Source organism: Pristiophorus japonicus, chromosome 8, assembly GCF_044704955.1.
Source record: "Pristiophorus japonicus isolate sPriJap1 chromosome 8, sPriJap1.hap1, whole genome shotgun sequence".
In the NCBI taxonomy this organism is placed as follows: domain Eukaryota; kingdom Metazoa; phylum Chordata; class Chondrichthyes; family Pristiophoridae; genus Pristiophorus; species Pristiophorus japonicus.
Window position 1 is genome coordinate 242,090,024 of NC_091984.1, and position 18,731 is coordinate 242,108,754.

At 54.8% G+C, this 18,731-nt stretch overlaps 1 protein-coding gene across 1 annotated transcript in view; it reads left to right on the plus strand.

The window, feature by feature from the left end:
* LOC139269269 (nuclear receptor corepressor 2-like) overlaps positions 1–17,284 on the plus strand; it is a 103,223-nt gene extending 85,939 nt beyond the window's left edge. Inside the window, exons 23-25 of the mRNA XM_070888356.1 lie at positions 12,497–12,703; positions 15,038–15,205; positions 16,806–17,284. Coding sequence (XP_070744457.1) covers positions 12,497–12,703; positions 15,038–15,205; positions 16,806–16,996 — 566 coding nt within the window. The 3' untranslated portion in view covers positions 16,997–17,284. The remainder of the gene's footprint in view (positions 1–12,496; positions 12,704–15,037; positions 15,206–16,805) is intronic.
* Positions 17,285–18,731: the final 1,447 nt, after the last annotated feature.

Consider the following 18,731-nt stretch of genomic DNA (forward strand, 5'->3'; position numbering starts at 1 on the left):
GGGGTGTATGGGGGGTGAATACCCCAGTTATCGGGGTGTATGGGGGGTGAATACCCCCAGTTATCGGGGTGTATGGGGGGTGAATACTCCAGTTATCGGGGTGCATGGGGGGTGAATACCCCAGTTATCGGGGTGCATGGAGGGTGGATACCCCAGTTATCGGGGTGCATGGGGGGTGAATACCCCAGTTATCGGGGTGTATGGGGGGAGGGGTGAATACCCCAGTTATCGGGGAGTATGTGGGGTGAATACCCCAGTTATCGGGGTGTATGGGGGTGAATGCCCCAGTTATCGGGGTGCATGGGGGGGGGGGAATACCCCAGTTATCAGGGTGTATGGGGGTGAATACCCCAGTTATCGGGGTGTATGGGGGGGTGAATACCCCAGTTATCGGGGTGTGTGGGGGGGGTGAATACCCCAGTTATCGGGGTGTATGTGGAGTGAATACCACAATTATCGGGGTGTATGGGGAGGGTGAATACCCCAGTTATCGGAGTGTATGGGGGGTTAATACCCCAGTTATCGGGGTATATGGGGGGTGAATACCCCAGTTATCGGGGTGTATGTGGAGCGAATACCCCAGTTATCGGGGTGTATGGGGGGCGAATACCCCAGTTATCGGGGTGTATGGGGGGGTGAATACCCCAGTTATCGGGGTGTATGGGGGGTGAATACCCCAGTTATCGGGGTGTATGGGGGTTAATACCCCAGTTATCGGGGTGTATGGAGGGTGTGAATACCCCAGTTATCGGGGTGTATGGGGGTAAATACCCCAGTTATCGGGGTGTATGGGGGGTGAATACCCCAGTTATCGGGGTGTATGGGGGGGTGAATACCCCAGTTATCAGGGTGTATGGTGGGGTGAATACCCCAGTTATCGGGGTGTATGGGGGGCAATACCCCAGTTATCGGGATGTATGGGGGGGTGAATACCCCAGTTATCGGGGTGTATGGTGGGGTGAATAACCCAGTTATCGGGGTGTATAGGGGGTGAATACCCTAGTTATCGGGGTGTATGGGGGTGAATACTCCAGTTATCGGGGTGTATGGGGGGTGAATACCCCAGTTATCGGGGTGTATGGGGGGTGAATACTCCAGTTATCGGGGTGTATGGGGGGTGAATACCCCAGTTATCGGGGTGTATGGGGGTGAATACCCCAGTTATCGGGGTGTATGGCGGTGAATACCCCAGTTATCGGGGTGTATGGGGGGTGAATACCCCAGTTATCAGGGTGTATGGGGGGGGGAATATCCCAGTTATCGGGGTGTATGGGAGGTGAATACCCCAGCTTTCGGGGTGAATGGGGGGGGAATACCCCAGTTATCGGGGTGTATGGGGGGTGAATACCCCAGTTATCGGGGTGTATGGGGGGGTGAATACCCCTGTTTTAAGGTGTATGGGGGGGTGAATACCCCAGTTATCGGGGTGTATGGGGGTGAATACCCCAGTTATCGAGGTGTATGGGGGTGAATACCCCAGTTATCGGGGTGTATGGGGGGTGAATACCCCAGTTATCGGGGTGTATGTGGGGCGAATACCCCAGTTATCGGGGTGTATTTGGGCGGGGTGAATACCCCAGTTATCGGGGTGTAAGGGGGTTAATACCCCAGTTATCAGGGTGTATGGGTGGTGAATACCCCAGTTATCGGGGTGTATGTGGTGCGAATACCCCAGTTATCGGGGTGTATTGGGGGTGAATACCCCAGTTATCGGGGTGAATGGGGGGTGAATACCCCAGTTATCGGCGTGTATGGGGGATGAATTCCCCAGTTATCGGTGTGTATGGGGGGGGGTGAATACCCCAGTTATCGGGGTGTATGGGGGGTGAATACCCCAGTTATCGGGGTGTATAGCAGGGTGAATACCCCAGTTATCGGGGTGTATGGGGGGTGAATACCCCAGTTATCGGGGTGTATGGGGGGGGTGAATACCACAGTTATCGGGGTGTATGGGGGGTGAATACCCCAGTTATCAGGGTGTATGGGGGGGAATACCCCAGTTATCGGGGTGTATGGGGGGTGAATACCCCAGTTATCGGGGTGTATGGGGGGTGTATACCCCAGTTATCGGGGTGTATGGGGGGTGGGTGAATACCCCAGTTATCGGGGTGTATGGGGGGGGCTGAATACCCTAGTTATCTGGGTGTATGGGGGTGAAATCCCCAGTTATCGGGGTGTATGGGGGGTGAATACCCCAGTTATCGGGGTGTATGGGGGCGAATACCCCAGTTATCGGGGTGTATGGGGTTAATACCCCAGTTATCGGGGTGTATGGGGGGGTGAATACCCCAGTTATCGGGCTGTATAGGGGTTAATACCCCAGTTATCGGGGTGTATGTGGGGCGAATACCCCAGTTATCGGGGTGTATGTGGGGCGAATACCCCAATTATCGGGTTGTATGGGGGGTGAATACCCCAATTATCGGGCTGTATGGGGGGTGAATACTCCAGTTATCGGGGTGCATGGGGGATGAACACCCCAGTTATCGGGGTGCGTGGGGGATGAACACCCCAGTTATCGGGGTGTATGGGGGGGTGAATACCCCAGTTATCGGGGTGCATGGGGGGTGAATACCCCAGTTATCGGGGTGTATGGGGGGTGAATACCCCAGTTATCGGGGTGTATGTGGGGTGAATACCCCAGTTATCGGGGTGTATGGGGGGTGAATACCCCAATTATCGGGCTGTATGGGTGGTGAATACGCCAGTTATCGGGGTGTATGGGGGGTGAATACACCAGTTATCGGGGTGTATGGGGGGTGAATACCCCAGTTATCGGGGTGTATGGGGAGTGAATACCCCAGTTATCGGGGTGTATGGGGGGGCGAATACCCCAGTTATCGGGGTGTATGGGGTTAATACCCCAGTTATCGGGGTGTATGGGGGGGTGAATACCCCAGTTATCGGGCTGTATAGGGGTTAATACCCCAGTTATCGGGGTGTATGTGGGGCGAATACCCCAGTTATCGGGGTGTATGTGGGGCGAATACCCCAATTATCGGGTTGTATGGGGGGTGAATACCCCAATTATCGGGCTGTATGGGGGGTGAATACTCCAGTTATCGGGGTGCATGGGGGATGAACACCCCAGTTATCGGGGTGTATGGGGGGGTGAATACCCCAGTTATCGGGGTGCATGGGGGGTGAATACCCCAGTTATCGGGGTGTATGGGGGGTGAATACCCCAGTTATCGGGGTGTATGTGGGGTGAATACCCCAGTTATCGGGGTGTATGGGGGGTGAATACCCCAATTATCGGGCTGTATGGGTGGTGAATACGCCAGTTATCGGGGTGTATGGGGGGGTGAATACACCAGTTATCGGGGTGTATGGGGGGGTGAATACCCCAGTTATCGGGGTGTATGATGAGTGAATACCCCAGTTATCGGGGTGTATGGGGCGTGAATACCCCAGTTATTAAGGTGTATGGGGGGGGGAATACCACAGTTATTGGGGTGTATGGGGGGGGGATACCACAGTTATCGGGGTGTATGGGTGGGTGAATACTCCAGTTATCGGGGTGTATGGGGGGGGGTGAATACACCAGTTATCGGGGTGTATGGGGGGTGAATACCCCAGTTATCAGGGTGTATGGGGGGAATACCCCAGTTATCGGGGTGTATGGGGGGTGAATACCCCAGTTATCGGGGTGTATGGTGGGTGTATACCCCAGTTATCAGGGTGTATGGGGGGTGGGTGAATACCCCATTTATCGGGGTGTATGGGGGGGGCTGAATACCCCAGTTATCGGGGTGTATGGGGGGTCAATATCCCAGTTATCGGGGTGTAGGGGGGGTGTGATTACCCCAGTTATCGGTGTGTAATGGGGGGGGAATACCCCAGTTATCGGGGTGTATGGGGCGTGAATACCCCAGTTATCGGGGTGAATGGGGGGTGAATACCCCAGTTATCGGGGTATATGGGGGGGGGTGAATACCCCAGTTATCGGGGTGTATGGGGGGTGAATACCCCAGTTATCGGGGTGTATGGGGGGGTGAATACACCAGTTATCGGGGTGTATGTGGTGCGAATACCCCAGTTATCGGGGTGTATGGGGAGTGAATACCCCAATTATCGTGGTTATGGGGGGCGAATACCCCAGTTATCGGGGTGTATGGGGTTAATACCCCAGTTATCGGGGTGTATGGGGGGGTGAATACCCCAGTTATCGGGCTGTATAGGGGTTAATACCCCAGTTATCGGGGTGTGTGGGGGTTGTGAATACCCCAGTTATCGGGGTGTATGTGGGGCGAATATGCCAGTTATCGGGGTGTATGTGGGGCGAATACCCCAGTTATCGGGGTGCATGGGGGTGAATACCCCAGTTATCGGGGTGTATGGGGGGTGAATACCCCAGTTATCGGGGTGCATGGGGGGGGTGAATACCCCAGTTATAGGGGTGTATGGGGGGGGTGAATACCCCAGTTATCGGGGTGTATGGGGGGGTGAATACCCCAGTTATCGGGCTGTATGGGGGGAATAACCCAGTTATCGGGGTGTAAGGGGGGTGTATACCCCAGTTATCGGGGTGTATGGGGGGTGGGGGGAATACCTCAGTTATCTGGGTGTATGCGGGGTGTATACCCCAGTTATCGGGGTGTATGGGGGTGTATACCCCAGTTATCGGGGTGTATGGGGGGGTGAATACCCCAGTTATCGGGGTGTATGGAGGGTGAATACCCCAGTTATCTGGGTGTATGGGGGGTGAATTCCCCAGTTATCGGGGTGTATGGGGGGGGTGAATACCCCAGTTATCGGGGTGTATGGGGGCGAATACCCCAGTTATCGGGGTGTAGGGGTGGTTAATACCCCAGTTATCGGGGTGTATGGGGGGTGAATACCCCAGTTATCGGGGTGTATGGGGGGAATACCCCAGTTATCGGGTTCATTGGGGGGTTGAATACCCCAGTTATCGGGGTTTATGGGGGGGAATACCCCAGTTATCGGGGTGTATGGGGGGTGAATACCCCAGTTATCGGGGTGAATGGGGGGTGAATACCCCAGTTATCGGGGTGTATGGAGGGTGAATACCCCAGTTATTGGGGTGTATGGGGGGAATACCCCAGTTACCGGGGTGTATTTGGGGTGAATACCCCAGTTATCGGGGTGTATGGGGGTGAATACCCCAGTTATCGGGGTGTATGGGGGGGTGAATGCCCCAGTTATCGGGGTGTATTTGGGGTGAATACCCCAGTTATCGGGGTGTATGGGGGCGAATACCCCAGTTATCGGTGTGCAGGTGGGCGAATACCCCAGTTATCGGGGTGTATGGGGGGTGAATACCCCAGTTATCGGTGTGTATGGGGGTGAATACCCCAGTTATCGGGGTGTATGGGGGGTGGGTGAACACCCCAGTTATCGGGGTATATGTGGGGCGAATACCCCAGTTATCGGGGTGTATGGGGTTAATACCCCAGTTATCGGGGTATATGGGGGGTGAATACCCCAGTTATCGGGCTGTATGGGGGTTACTACCCCAGTTATCGGGGTGTATGGGGGGGGGTGAATACCCCAGTTATCGGGGTGAATACCTCAGTTATCGGGGTGTATGGGGGTGAATACCCCAGTTATCGGGGTGTATGGCGGGTGAATACCCCAATTATCGGGCTTTATGTGGGGGGGTGAATACCCCAGTTATCGGGGTGTATGGGGGCTGAATTCCCCAGTTATCGGGGTGTATGGGGGGGCAATACCCCAGTTATCGGGGTGTATGTGGGGGGGGGGGGTGAATACCCCAGTTATCGGGGTGTATGGGGGGTGAATACCCCAGTTATCGGGGTGTATGGGGTGAATACCCCAGTTATCGGGGTGTATGTGGTGCGAATACCCCAGTTATCGGGGTGTATGGGGGGTTGAATACACCAGTTATCGGGGTGTATGGGGGGTGAATACCCCAGTTATCGGGGTGTATGGGGGAGTGAATACCCCAGTTATCGGGGTATATGTGGGGCTGGTACCCCAGTTATCGGGGTGTATGGGGGGGTGAATACCCCAGTTATCGGGGTATATGTGGGGCGAGTACCCCAGTTATCGGGGTGTATGGGGGGTGTGAATACCCCAGTTATCGGGGTGTATGTGGGGCGAATACCCCAGTTATCGGGGTGTATGTGGGGCGAATACCCCAATTATCGGGGTGTATGGGGGGGTGAATATCCCAGTTATCGGGGTGTATGGGGGTTGAATACACCAGTTATCGGGGTGTATGTGGGGCGAATACTCCAGTTATCGGGGCGTATGTGGGGTGAATACCCCAATTATCGGGGTGTATGGGGGGGTGAATACCCCAGTTATCGGGGTGTATGGGGGGGGTGAATACCCCGGTTATCGGGGTGTATGGGGGGTGAATACCCCAGTTATCGGGGTGTATGGGGGGTGAATACCCCCGTTATCGGGGTGTATGGGGGGTGAATACCCCAGTTATCGGGGTGTATGGGGGTGAATACCCCAGTTATCGGGGTGTATGGGGGGTGAATACCCCAGGTATCGAGGTGTATGGGGGGTGAATACCTCAGTTATCGGGGTGTATGGGGGGTGAATACTCCAGTTATCGGGGTGTATGGGGGTGAATACCCCAGTTATCGGGGTGTATGGGGGGTGAATACTCCAGTTATCGGGGTGTATGGGGGTGAATATCCCAGTTATCGGGGTGTATGGGGGGGGGGGGTGAATACCCCAGTTATCGGTGTGTAGGGGGGCGAATACCCCAGTTATCGGGGTGTATGGGGGGTGGGTGAACACCCCAGTTATCGGGGTATATGTGGGGCGAATACCCCAGTTATCGGGGTGTATGGGGTTAATACCCCAGTTATCGGGGTATATGGGGGGTGAATACCCCAGTTATCGGGCTGTATGGGGGTTACTACCCCAGTTATCGGGGTGTATGGGGGGGGGTGAATACCCCAGTTATCGGGGTGAATACCTCAGTTATCGGGGTGTATGGGGGGTGAATACCCCAGTTATCGGGATGTATGGCGGGTGAATACCCCAATTATCGGGCTTTATGTGGGGGGGTGAATACCCCAGTTATCGGGGTGTATGGGGGCTGAATGCCCCAGTTATCGGGGTGTATGGGGGGCAATACCCCAGTTATCGGGGTGTATGTGGGGGGTGAATACCCCAGTTATCGGGGTGTATGGGGGGTGAATACCCCAGTTATCGGGGTGTATGGGGGTGAATACCCCAGTTATCGGGGTGTATGGGGTGAATACCCCAGTTATCGGGGTGTATGTGGTGCGAATACCCCAGTTATCGGGGTGTATGGGGGGTTGAATACACCAGTTATCGGGGTGTATGTGGTGCGAATACCCCAGTTATCGGGGTGTATGGGGGGTGAATACCCCAGTTATCGGGGTGTATGGGGGGGTGAATACCCCAGTTATCGGGGTATATGTGGGGCGAGTACCCCAGTTATCGGGGTGTATGGGGGGGGGGGGTGAATACCCCAGTTATCGGGGTATATGTGGGGCGAGTACCCCAGTTATCAGGGTGTATGGGGGTGTGAATACCCCAGTTATCGGGGTGTATGTGGGGCGAATACCCCAGTTATCGGGGCGTATGTGGGGCGAATACCCCAGTTATCGGGGTGTATGGGGGGTTGAATACACCAGTTATCGGGGTGTATGTGGGGCGAATACCCCAGTTATCGGGGTGTATGTGGGGCGAATACCCCAGTTATCGGGGCGTATGTGGGGCGAATACCCCAATTATCGGGGTGTATGGGGGGTGAATACCCCAGTTATCGGGGTGTATGTGGGGGGGGGGGTGAATACCCCAGTTATCGGGGTGTATGGGGGGTGAATACTCCAGTTATCGGGGTGTATGGGGGGTGAATACCCCAGTTATCGGGGTGTATGGTGGGGGTGAATACCCCAGTTATCGGGGTGTATGGGGGGTGAATACCCCAGTTATCGGGGTGTATGGGGGGGGATACTCCAGTTATCGGGGTGTATGGGGGGGTGAATACCCCAGTTATCGGGGTGTATGGGGGGTGAATACCCCAGTTATCGGGGTGTATGGGGGGTGAATACCCCAGTTATCGGGGTGTATGGGGGGGAGGTGAATACCCCAGTTATCGGGGTGTATGGGGTTAATACCCCAGTTATCGAGGTGTATGCGGGGCGAATACCCCAGTTATCGGTGTGTAGGGGGGCGAATACCCCAGTTATCGGGGTGTATGGGGGGGGTGAATACCCCAGTTATCGGGGTGTATGGGGTTAATACCCCAGTTATCGGGGTGTATGGGGTTAATACCCCAGTTATCGGGGTGTATGGGAGGTGAATACCCCAGTTATCAGGGTGTATGAAGGGTGAATACTCCAGTTATCGGGGTGTTTGGGGGGGTGAATACCCCAGTTATCGGGGTGTAATGGGGGGAATACCCCAGTTATCGGGGTGTATGGGGGGGGGTGAATACCGCAGTTATCGGGGTGTATGGGGGGGTGAATACCCCAGTTATCGGGGTGTATGGGGGGTGAATACTCCAGTTATTGGGGTGAATGGGGGTTGAATACCCCAGTTATCGGGGTGTATGGGGGGGGGAATACCCCAGTTATCGGGGTGTATGGGTGGTTGAATACTCCAGTTATCGGGATGTATGGGGTAGGAATACACCAGTTATCGAGGTGTATGGGGGGGTGAATACCCCCGTTATCGGGGTGCATGGGGGGGCGTGAATACCCTAGTTATCAAGGTGTATGGGGGGTGAATACCCCAGTTATCGGGGTGTATGGGGAGGCGTGAATACCCCAGTTATCGGGGTGTATGGGGGGTGAATACCCCAGTTATCGGGGTGTATGGGGGGTGAATACCCCAGTTATCAGGGTGTATGGGGGGAATACCCCAGTTATCGGGGTGTATGGGGGGTGAATACCCCAGATATCAGGGTGTATGGGGGGGAATACCCCAGTTATCGGGGTGTATGGGGGGTGAATACCCCAGTTATCGGGGTGTATGGGGGGTGAATACCCCAGATATCAGGGTGTATGGGGGGGAATACCCCAGTTATCGGGGTGTATGGGGGGTGAATAGCCCAGTTATCGGGGTGTATGGGGGGGGGGAAATACCCCAGTTATCGGGGTGTGTGGGGGGAATACCCCAGTTATCGGGGTGTATGGGGGGTGAATACCCCAGTTATCGGGGTGTATGGGGGGTGAATACTCCAGTTATCGGGGTGTATGGGGGGGTAATAGCCCAGTTATAAGGGTGTATGGGGGGGGAATACCCCAGTTATCGGGGTGTATGGGGGGAATACCCGAGTTATCGGGGTGTATGGGGGTGAATACCCCAGTTATCGGGGTGTATGTGGGGCGAATACCCCAGTTATCGGGGCGTATGTGGGGTGAATACCCCAATTATCGGGCTGTATGGGGGTGGTGAATACCCTAGTTATCGGGGTGTATGGGGGGGGCGAATACCCCAGTTATCGGGGTGTATGTGGAGGGGGTGAATACCCCAGTTATCGGGGTGTATGTGGAGGGGGTGAATACCCCAGTTATCGGGGTGTATGGGGGGTGAATACCCCAGTTATCGGGGTGTATGGGGGGTGAATACCCCAGTTATCGGGGTGTATGGGGGGTGAATACCCCAGGTATCAAGGTGTATGGGGGGTGAATACCCCAGTTATCGGGGTGTATGGGGGGTGAATACTCCAGTTATCGGGGTGTATGGGGGTGAATACCCCAGTTATCGAGGTGTATGGGGGGTGAATACCCCAGTTATCGGGATGTATGGGGGTGAATACCCCAGTTATCGGGGTGTATGGGGGGGCGTGAATACCCTAGTTATCAAGGTGTATGGGGGGTGAATACCCCAGTTATCGGGGTGTATGGGGAGGCGTGAATACCCCAGTTATCGGGGTGTATGGGGGGTGAATACCCCAGTTATCGGGGTGTATGGGGGGGTGAATACCCCAGTTATCAGGGTGTATGGGGGGAATACCCCAGTTATCGGGGTGTATGGGGGGTGAATACCCCAGATATCAGGGTGTATGGGGGGGAATACCCCAGTTATCGGGGTGTATGGGGGGTGAATAGCCCAGTTATCGGGGTGTATGGGGGGGGGGGGAAATACCCCAGTTATCGGGGTGTGTGGGGGGAATACCCCAGTTATCGGGGTGTATGGGGGGTGAATACCCCAGTTATCGGGGTGTATGGGGGGTGAATACTCCAGTTATCGGGGTGTATGGGGGGGTAATAGCCCAGTTATAAGGGTGTATGGGGGGGGGGATACCCCAGTTATCGGGGTGTATGGGGGGAATACCCGAGTTATCGGGGTGTATGGGGGTGAATACCCCAGTTATCGGGGTGTATGTGGGGCGAATACCCCAGTTATCGGGGCGTATGGGGGGGTGAATACCCCCGTTATCGGGGTGCATGGGGGGGCGTGAATACCCTAGTTATCAAGGTGTATGGGGGTTGAATACACCAGTTATCGGGGTGTATGGCGGGGTGAATGCCCCAGTTATCGGGGTGTATGGGGGGGTGAATAGCCCAGTTATCGGGGTGTATGGGGGGGAAATACCCCAGTTATCGGGGTGTATGGGGGGTGAATACCCCAGTTATCGGGGTGTATGGGGGGTGAATACCCCAGGTATCAAGGTGTATGGGGGGTGAATACCCCAGTTATCGGGGTGTATGGGGGGTGAATACTCCAGTTATCGGGGTGTATGGGGGTGAATACCCCAGTTATCGGGGTGTATGGGGGGTGAATACCCCAGTTATCGGGATGTATGGGGGTGAATACCCCAGTTATCGGGGTGTATGGGGGTGAATACCCCAGTTATCGGGGTGTATGCGGGGCGAATACCCCAGTTATCGGGGTGTATGGGGTTAATACCCCAGTTATCGGGGTGTATGGGGGGTGAATACCCCAGTTATCGGGCTGTGTGGGGGTGAATACCCCAGTTATCGGGGTGTATGGGGGGTGACTACCCCAGTTATCGGGGTGTATGGGGTTAATACCCCAGTTATCGGGGTGTATGGGGGGTGAATACCCCAGTTATCGGGGTGTATGGGGGGTGAATACTCCAGTTATCGGGGTGTATGGGGGGAGTGAATACCCCAGTTATCGGGGTGTATGGGGGATGAATACCCTAGTTATCGGGGTGTATGGGGGGGGTGAATACCCGAGTTATCGGGTTGTATGGGGGGTGTATACCCCAGTTATCGGGGTGTGTGGGGGGGTGTATACCCCAGTTATCGAGGTGTATGGGGGGTGTATACCCCAGTTATCGGGGTGTGTGGGGGGGTGTATACCCCAGTTATCAGGGTGTATGGGGGGTGAATACTCCAGTTATCGGGGTGTATGGGGGGTTGAATACCCCAGTTATCGTGGTGTATGGGGGATGAATACCCCAGTTATCGGGGTGTATGGGGGGTTGAATACACCAGTTATCGGGGTGTATGGCGGGGTGAATGCCCCAGTTATCGGGGTGTATGGGGGGGTGAATAGCCCAGTTATCGGGGTGTATGGGGGGGAAATACCCCAGTTATCGGGGTGTATGGGGGGAATACCCCAGTTATCGGGGTGTATGGGGGGGTGAATACCCCAGTTATCGGGGTGTGTGGGGGGTGAATACCCCAGTTATCGGGGTGTATGGGGGGGGAAATACCCCAGTTATCGGGGTGTATGGGGGGAATACCCGAGTTATCGGGGTGTATGGGGGTGAATACCCCAGTTATCGGGGTGTATGAGGGGGAATACCCCAGTTATCGGGGTGTATGGGGCGAGTACCCCAGTTATCGGGGTGTATGGGGGGGGTGAATACCCCAGTTATCGGGGTATATGGGGGGGTGAATACCCCAGTTATCGGGGTGTATGGGGGGGGGGGGAAATACCCCAGTTATCGGGGTGTATGGGGGGAAATACTCCAGTTATCGGGGTGTATGGGGGGGGGGGAAATACCCCAGTTATCGGGGTATATGGGGGGGGTGAATACCCCAGTTATCGGGGTGTATGGGGGGGGTGAATACCCCAGTTATCGGGGTATATGTGGGGCGAGTACCCTAGTTACCGGGGTGTATGGGGGGGGTGAATACCCCAGTTATCGGGGTGTATGGGGGGGTGAATACCCCAGTTATCGGGGTGTATGGGGGGGTGAATACCCCAGTTATCGGGGTGTATGGGGGGGTGAATGCCCCAGTTATCGGGGTGTATGGGGGGGGGAAATACCCCAGTTATCGGGGTATATGGGGGGGTGAATACGCCAGTTATCGGGGTGTATGGGGGGGGGGAAATACCCCAGTTATCGGGGTGTATGGGGGGAAATACTCCAGTTATCGGGGTGCTTGCTGATGATTAACCTCTAACCTCGGCCAGTCAGTGGGTGAGCGAGTTGCTGTGCTGCGATCTCTCGTTGTTTGCTAGTAAGGTTTGTTGCCTGCTGATACAATGCTCACTGTTTGTTTCTTCCCTCTGCTCCTCTCCCTTTTGTTTTGCCTTCTCTCAACCCTCCTTTTTATACTGGTTTCTTCTCCCTCTTCTCCCTCCTCTCTCCCAGGGTCAGTCAGTTCTAGAAGCCAATCCATGGCAGATCATTCCGGTAACAACATGGGTTTGGAGGACATTATTAGGAAGGCCTTAATGGGCAAATATGATGACCGTGGGGAAGAGCGTTCATCGGTCACCTCCGCTGCTATTAACCCAATGGCTGTCAATGCTGGCACTGGAGGGCAGAGTGAAGACGTTCGCTGCCTTCCCTCAACAGGTCTGCATCCCTTCTCACTGACCATTCGTGTCCAGACCAGGGTTACTGAGCACACACACTGTACATGGAGCGGGGTTACCCAGACCGGGGTTACTGAGCATACACACTGTACATGGAGCGGGGTTACCCAGACCGGGGTTACTGAGCATACAAACTGTACATGGAGCGGGGAATACCCAGACCAGGGTTACTGAGCACACACACTGTACATGGAGCGGGGTTACCCAGACCAGGGTTACTGAGCACACACACTGTACATGGAGCGGGGTTACCCAGGGCGGGGTTAGTGAGCACACACACTGTACATGGAGCGGGGTTACCCAGACCGGGGTTAGTGAGCACACACACTGTACATGGAGCGGGGAATACCCAGACCGGGGTTACTGAGCACACACACTGTACATGGAGCGGGGTTACCCAGACCGGGGTTACTGAGCACACACACTGTACATGGAGCGGGGAATACCCAGACCAGGGTTACTGAGCACACACACTGTACATGGAGCGGGGTTACCCAGACCGGGGTTAGTGAGCACACACACTGTACATGGAGCGGGGAATACCCAGACCGGGGTTAGTGAGCACACACACTGTACATGGAGCGGGGTTACCCAGACCGGGGTTACTGAGCACACACACTGTACATGGAGCGGGGTTACCCAGGGCGGGGTTAGTGAGCACACACACTGTACATGGAGCAGGGAATACCCAGACCGGGGTTAGTGAGCATACACACTGTACATTGCGGGGGGAATACCCAGACCGGGGTTACTGAGCACACACACTGTACATGGAGCGAGGAATACCCAGACCGGGGTTACTGAGCACACACATTGTACATGGAGCGGGGAATACCCAGACCGGGGTTAGTGAGCACACACACTGTACATGGAGCGGGGAATACCCAGACCGGGGTTAGTGAGCACACACACTGTACATGGAGCGGGGTTACCCAGACCGGGGTTAGTGAGCACACACACTGTACATGGAGCGGGGAATACCCAGACCAGGGTTACTGAGCACACACACTGTACATGGAGCGGGGAATACCCAGACCAGGGTTACTGAGCACACACACTGTACATGGAGCGGGGAATACCCAGACCGGGGTTAGTGAGCATACACACTGTACATGGAGCGGGGAATACCCAGACCGGGGTTAGTGAGCACACACACTGTACATGGAGCGGGGAATACCCAGACCGGGGTTAGTGAGCACACACACTGTACATGGAGCGGGGAATACCCAGACCGGGGTTAGTGAGCACACACACTGTACATGGAGCGGGGAATACCCAGACCGGGGTTACTGAGCACACACACTGTACATGGAGCGGGGTTACCCAGACCGGGGTTAGTGAGCACACACACTGTACATGGAGCGGGGTTACCCAGACCGGGGTTAGTGAGCACACACACTGTACATGGAGCGGGGTTACCCAGACCGGGGTTAGTGAGCATACACACTGTACATTGCGGGGGGAATACCCAGACCGGGGTTAGTGAGCACACACACTGTACATGGAGCGGGGTTACCCAGACCGGGGTTAGTGAGCACACACACTGTACATGGAGCGGGGAATACCCAGACCGGGGTTACGAGCACACACACTGTACATGGAGCGGGGAATACCCAGACCGGGGTTACGAGCACACACACACACTAACTACACGAGGACACTATGATGTGTGGGGATAAGACTTTGGCAAAAGAGAAGGTTTGATGCTGCAATTAGCCCACACAAGTAACACACAAGGGAGATTTTAGACAAGACTATTTAGTCACATATTTTTATTCTTTTTCTAATGTGGATATATTTATAAACAGTCGCACTTTACACTTCTAACTCAGGCAATGTTTCGAGTCTAACAGGAACTGTTTGGAGCTGTGTTTTCTGGGCCCTGCATGAGCTTATAGCCCAGTTCTGCTTTCGATGTTCTCTGTATCCAAAATATAATCGGCAACGATAAAAATGCAACCGCTCCCCAGTGTTGTACCGACACATTTACAGTAACTTCAGCAGGGTATTCAGACACTCACAGCTTGGGGGCAAATGAAAGTAAACAGACTTTGTTCCCTTTGTGGAATTGTGGAGAGTGAGAATTCGGCAGATTCAGATTAAACATTAACACAATGAAAGTATTTTATTAAAAGGTTTTGTAAACTTGTTTTGCATTTTCTCTGCTACAACAAGTGGAATTATTTGGAACAGTAACTGGCCGGGTGTGAAGGATGTTGCGATCACGTACTGTTGCTGTGACGGGCTGTGGATGTTGATATAATGGATGAACGATTTGATGCTGGCAATCAGACTGACAGCTTTTTGTTTGCAGGTGGAGTTAAGCCGGCGCTGGGCGGGAGAACCAGTACCAGGAAGGCCCAGTCCCCGGTGCCCGGCCTGCTATACTGCGAGAGACCAGCCTCTGCACACTCGGACAGTGACTGTCACAGGCATACCCCGCTCACAGCCCAGGAGTGGGAGGACAGGCTCTCTTCCACAGGTAGCACCACCTCATCTCTCGCTCGGCCAACAAACAGCACAGACTTCAAACCCCCTCAATATGTTGGACCATTAACACCAATCCCGCGCTCACAGTGCACTCGCTGTTGGTCACAGGCAGTCTGTCTGAGCAAGGAGCCGGACTCCCACTCACACACGCCTCCTTTCGGAGGGGATTACTCAGAAAGGAGGCGTGTGCGAGTGGGATTTCCCAAGCATGGTTTGCCGATTCACTGCTCGCAGTTTCCAGGAGGTGTAACTACCATCCAAGCACGCTGGAGAAATGTGGAACATTCCTTCACTGACAGTAACTGACGGTGGTGGGGCAGAGAGCTTCAAACAGGCAGCTGTCGGAAAGAGGCGCAGGGATTTGGAAATGACAGCCTGGTCAAGGACCCTGGGGAGGGATGGGAGCCTGGAGATTGAGCAGACATTTGCAAGGATGGAGAGGCTTTCAAGTCTACAAAAAAAAGCCCTCACTTCTTGACTCTCTTCATAATTTCATAACTGTAACCCCCTCATGTTCACCAGCCATAGCTCAGTGGGCCACACTCCTGCCTCCGAGTCAACAGGCTAGAGACTTGAGCACATAACCTAGGCTGACACTCCTAGTGCAGTACTGAGGGAGTGCCGCACTGTCGGAGGGGCAGTACTGAGGGAGTGCTGCACTGTCAGAGGGGCAGTACTGAGGGAGTGCCGCACTGTCGGAGGGGCAGTACTGAGGGAGTGCTGCACTGTCGGAGGGGCAGTACTGAGGGAGTGCTGCACTGTCGGAGGGGCAGTACTGAGGGAGTGCCGCACTGTCGGAGGGGGCGGTACTGAGGGAGCGCCGCACTGTCGGAGGGGCAGTACTGAGGGAGCGCCGCACTGTCGGAGGGGCAGTACTGAGGGAGCGCCACACTGTCGGAGGGGCAGTACTGAGGGAGCGCCGCACTGTCGGAGGGGCAGTACTGAGAGAGCGCCGCACTGTCGGAGCGGCAGTGCTGAGGGAGTGCCGGACTGTCGGAGGGGCAGTACTGAGTGAGCGCCGCACTGTCGGAGGGGCAGTACTGAGGGAGCGCCGCACTGTCGGAGGGGCAGTACTGAGGGAGTGCCGCACTGTCGGAGGGGCAGTACTGAGGGAGTGCTGCACTGTCGGAGGGGCAGTACTGAGGGAGCGCCGCACTGTCGGAGGGGCAGTACTGAGGGAGCGCCGCACTGTCGGAGGGGCAGTACTGAGGGAGCGCCGCACTGTCGGAGGGGCAGTACTGAGGGAGTGCTGCACTGTCGGAGGGGCAGTACTGAGGGAGTGCTGCACTGTCGGAGGGGCAGTACTGAGGGAGCGCCGCACTGTCGGAGGGGCAGTACTGAGGGAGCGCCGCACTGTCGGAGGGGCAGTACTGAGGGAGTGCTGCACTGTCGGAGGTGCCACCTTTTGGATGAGACATTAAACTGAGGCCCTGTTTACCCACCCCACATAATAATCTGCCATTGCACTGTTGGAAGACGAGTTCGGGGAGCTCTGCCCGGTATGGTGGGTTGGGGTGAGACGATGGTATTTGTTGGTGCAGCCTCTGTCAGGGAGGTCCTTTCTCTCACTCTGTGCTATGTTTCATTTGCAGGATCCGCTCCCTTCCCCTACAACACGCTGACCCTCAGACTGCCCACAGGCCTGGCCCCAGCATCACTCGTTCCCCCTCCAGCAATCATTCCACAAACCACGGCAGCAAGCCAGCAACGCTCCTGGGACAGAGAAGGAGAGCCACAGCCTTTGCTCTCCTCACAGTACGAAACCCTGTCGGACAGTGAATAGACGGTGAGCCAGCCGTGGGGTGCGACAGGACGGTGATTGCACTTTGTGAAGCGTTCTCCCGCCGAAGGTCACTCAGCCCATGGACTGCATGTTGTGTTGTCATTGATGGATATTTCTGAGTTATTGCCATTGTACCCGTCACACACTGCCTCCGTTCCATCACCTCACCTCCCAACAAAGCAAGGTTTCTTTTTTATTTTTTTATTGTGTAAAGTTTTAAACTGATTATTGTTAAAGTGCCATTTTATGTTTACTTCTCTCATTAAAAATGAATTTTGACAATGCAAAGATTGTGTCTGATTGAGCTGATCCCGTCTGCTTCCAAATCCAGCCGTAATCTCATTAAAGTGTCTCCTTTCAGTGAATCGTAAAACAGGCCCATTCTCTGCATCGTTTCAAAGTTCCACCTTCAGCCTTTGTGAACAAACGACACTCACTCACACTCACACACACTCACACTCACACACACTCACACTCACACTCACACACACTCACACACACTCACACACACACACACTCACACACACTCACACTTACACACACTCACACTTACACACACTCACACTCACACACACTCACACACACTCACACTTACACACACTTACACACACTCACACTTACACACACACTCTCTCACACACACACTCACACTTACACGCATACACTCACACTTACACACACGCACACTCACACTTACACACACTCACACTTACACACACTTACACACACTCACACTTACACACACACTCTCTCACACACTCACACTTACACACACACACACTCACACTTACACACACACTCACACACACGCTCACTCACACACTCACACTTACACACACTCACACTTACACACACTCACTTACACACACACTCTCACACACACACACTCACACTTACACACACACACAACTCACTCACTCACTCACACACACTCACACGTACACACTCACACACACTCACACGTACACTCACACACACTCACTCACACACACAATCACACGTACGCACACTCACACACACACACACACACACCCCCACACTCACACACAATCACTCTCACTCACACACTTACACTCTCACACGCACACACTCACACTTACACACACACTCACACTTACACACACTCACACACACTTACACACACACACTTACACACTCACACACACACACTCACACACACAATCACACGTACACACACACACACAATCACACGTACACCCACACTCTCACACGCGCACACACTCACACACACTCTCACACACACACTCACCCTCACACACACTCACTCACACTCACACACACACACACTCAAACACACACACTCACACACACATACAAACATCATCATCATCATAGGCAATCTCTCGGAATCGAGGAAGACTTGCTTCCACTCTAAACATGAGTCCTTAGGTGACTGAACAGTCCAATACGAGAGCCACAGTCCCTGTCACAGGTGGGACAGACAGTGATTGAGGGAAGGGGAGGGTGGGACAGACAGTGGTTGAGGGAAGGGAGGGTGGGACAGACAGTGGTTGAGGGAAGGGAGGGTGGGACTGGTTTGCCGCACGCTCCTTCCGCTGCCTGCGCTTGGTTTCTGCATGCTCTCAGCGACGAGACTCGAGGTGCTCAGCGCCCTCCCGGATGCACTTCCTCCACTGAGGGCGGTCTTTGGCCAGGGACTCCCAGGTGTCGGTGGGGATGTTGCACTTTATCAGGGAGGCTTTGAGGGTGTCCT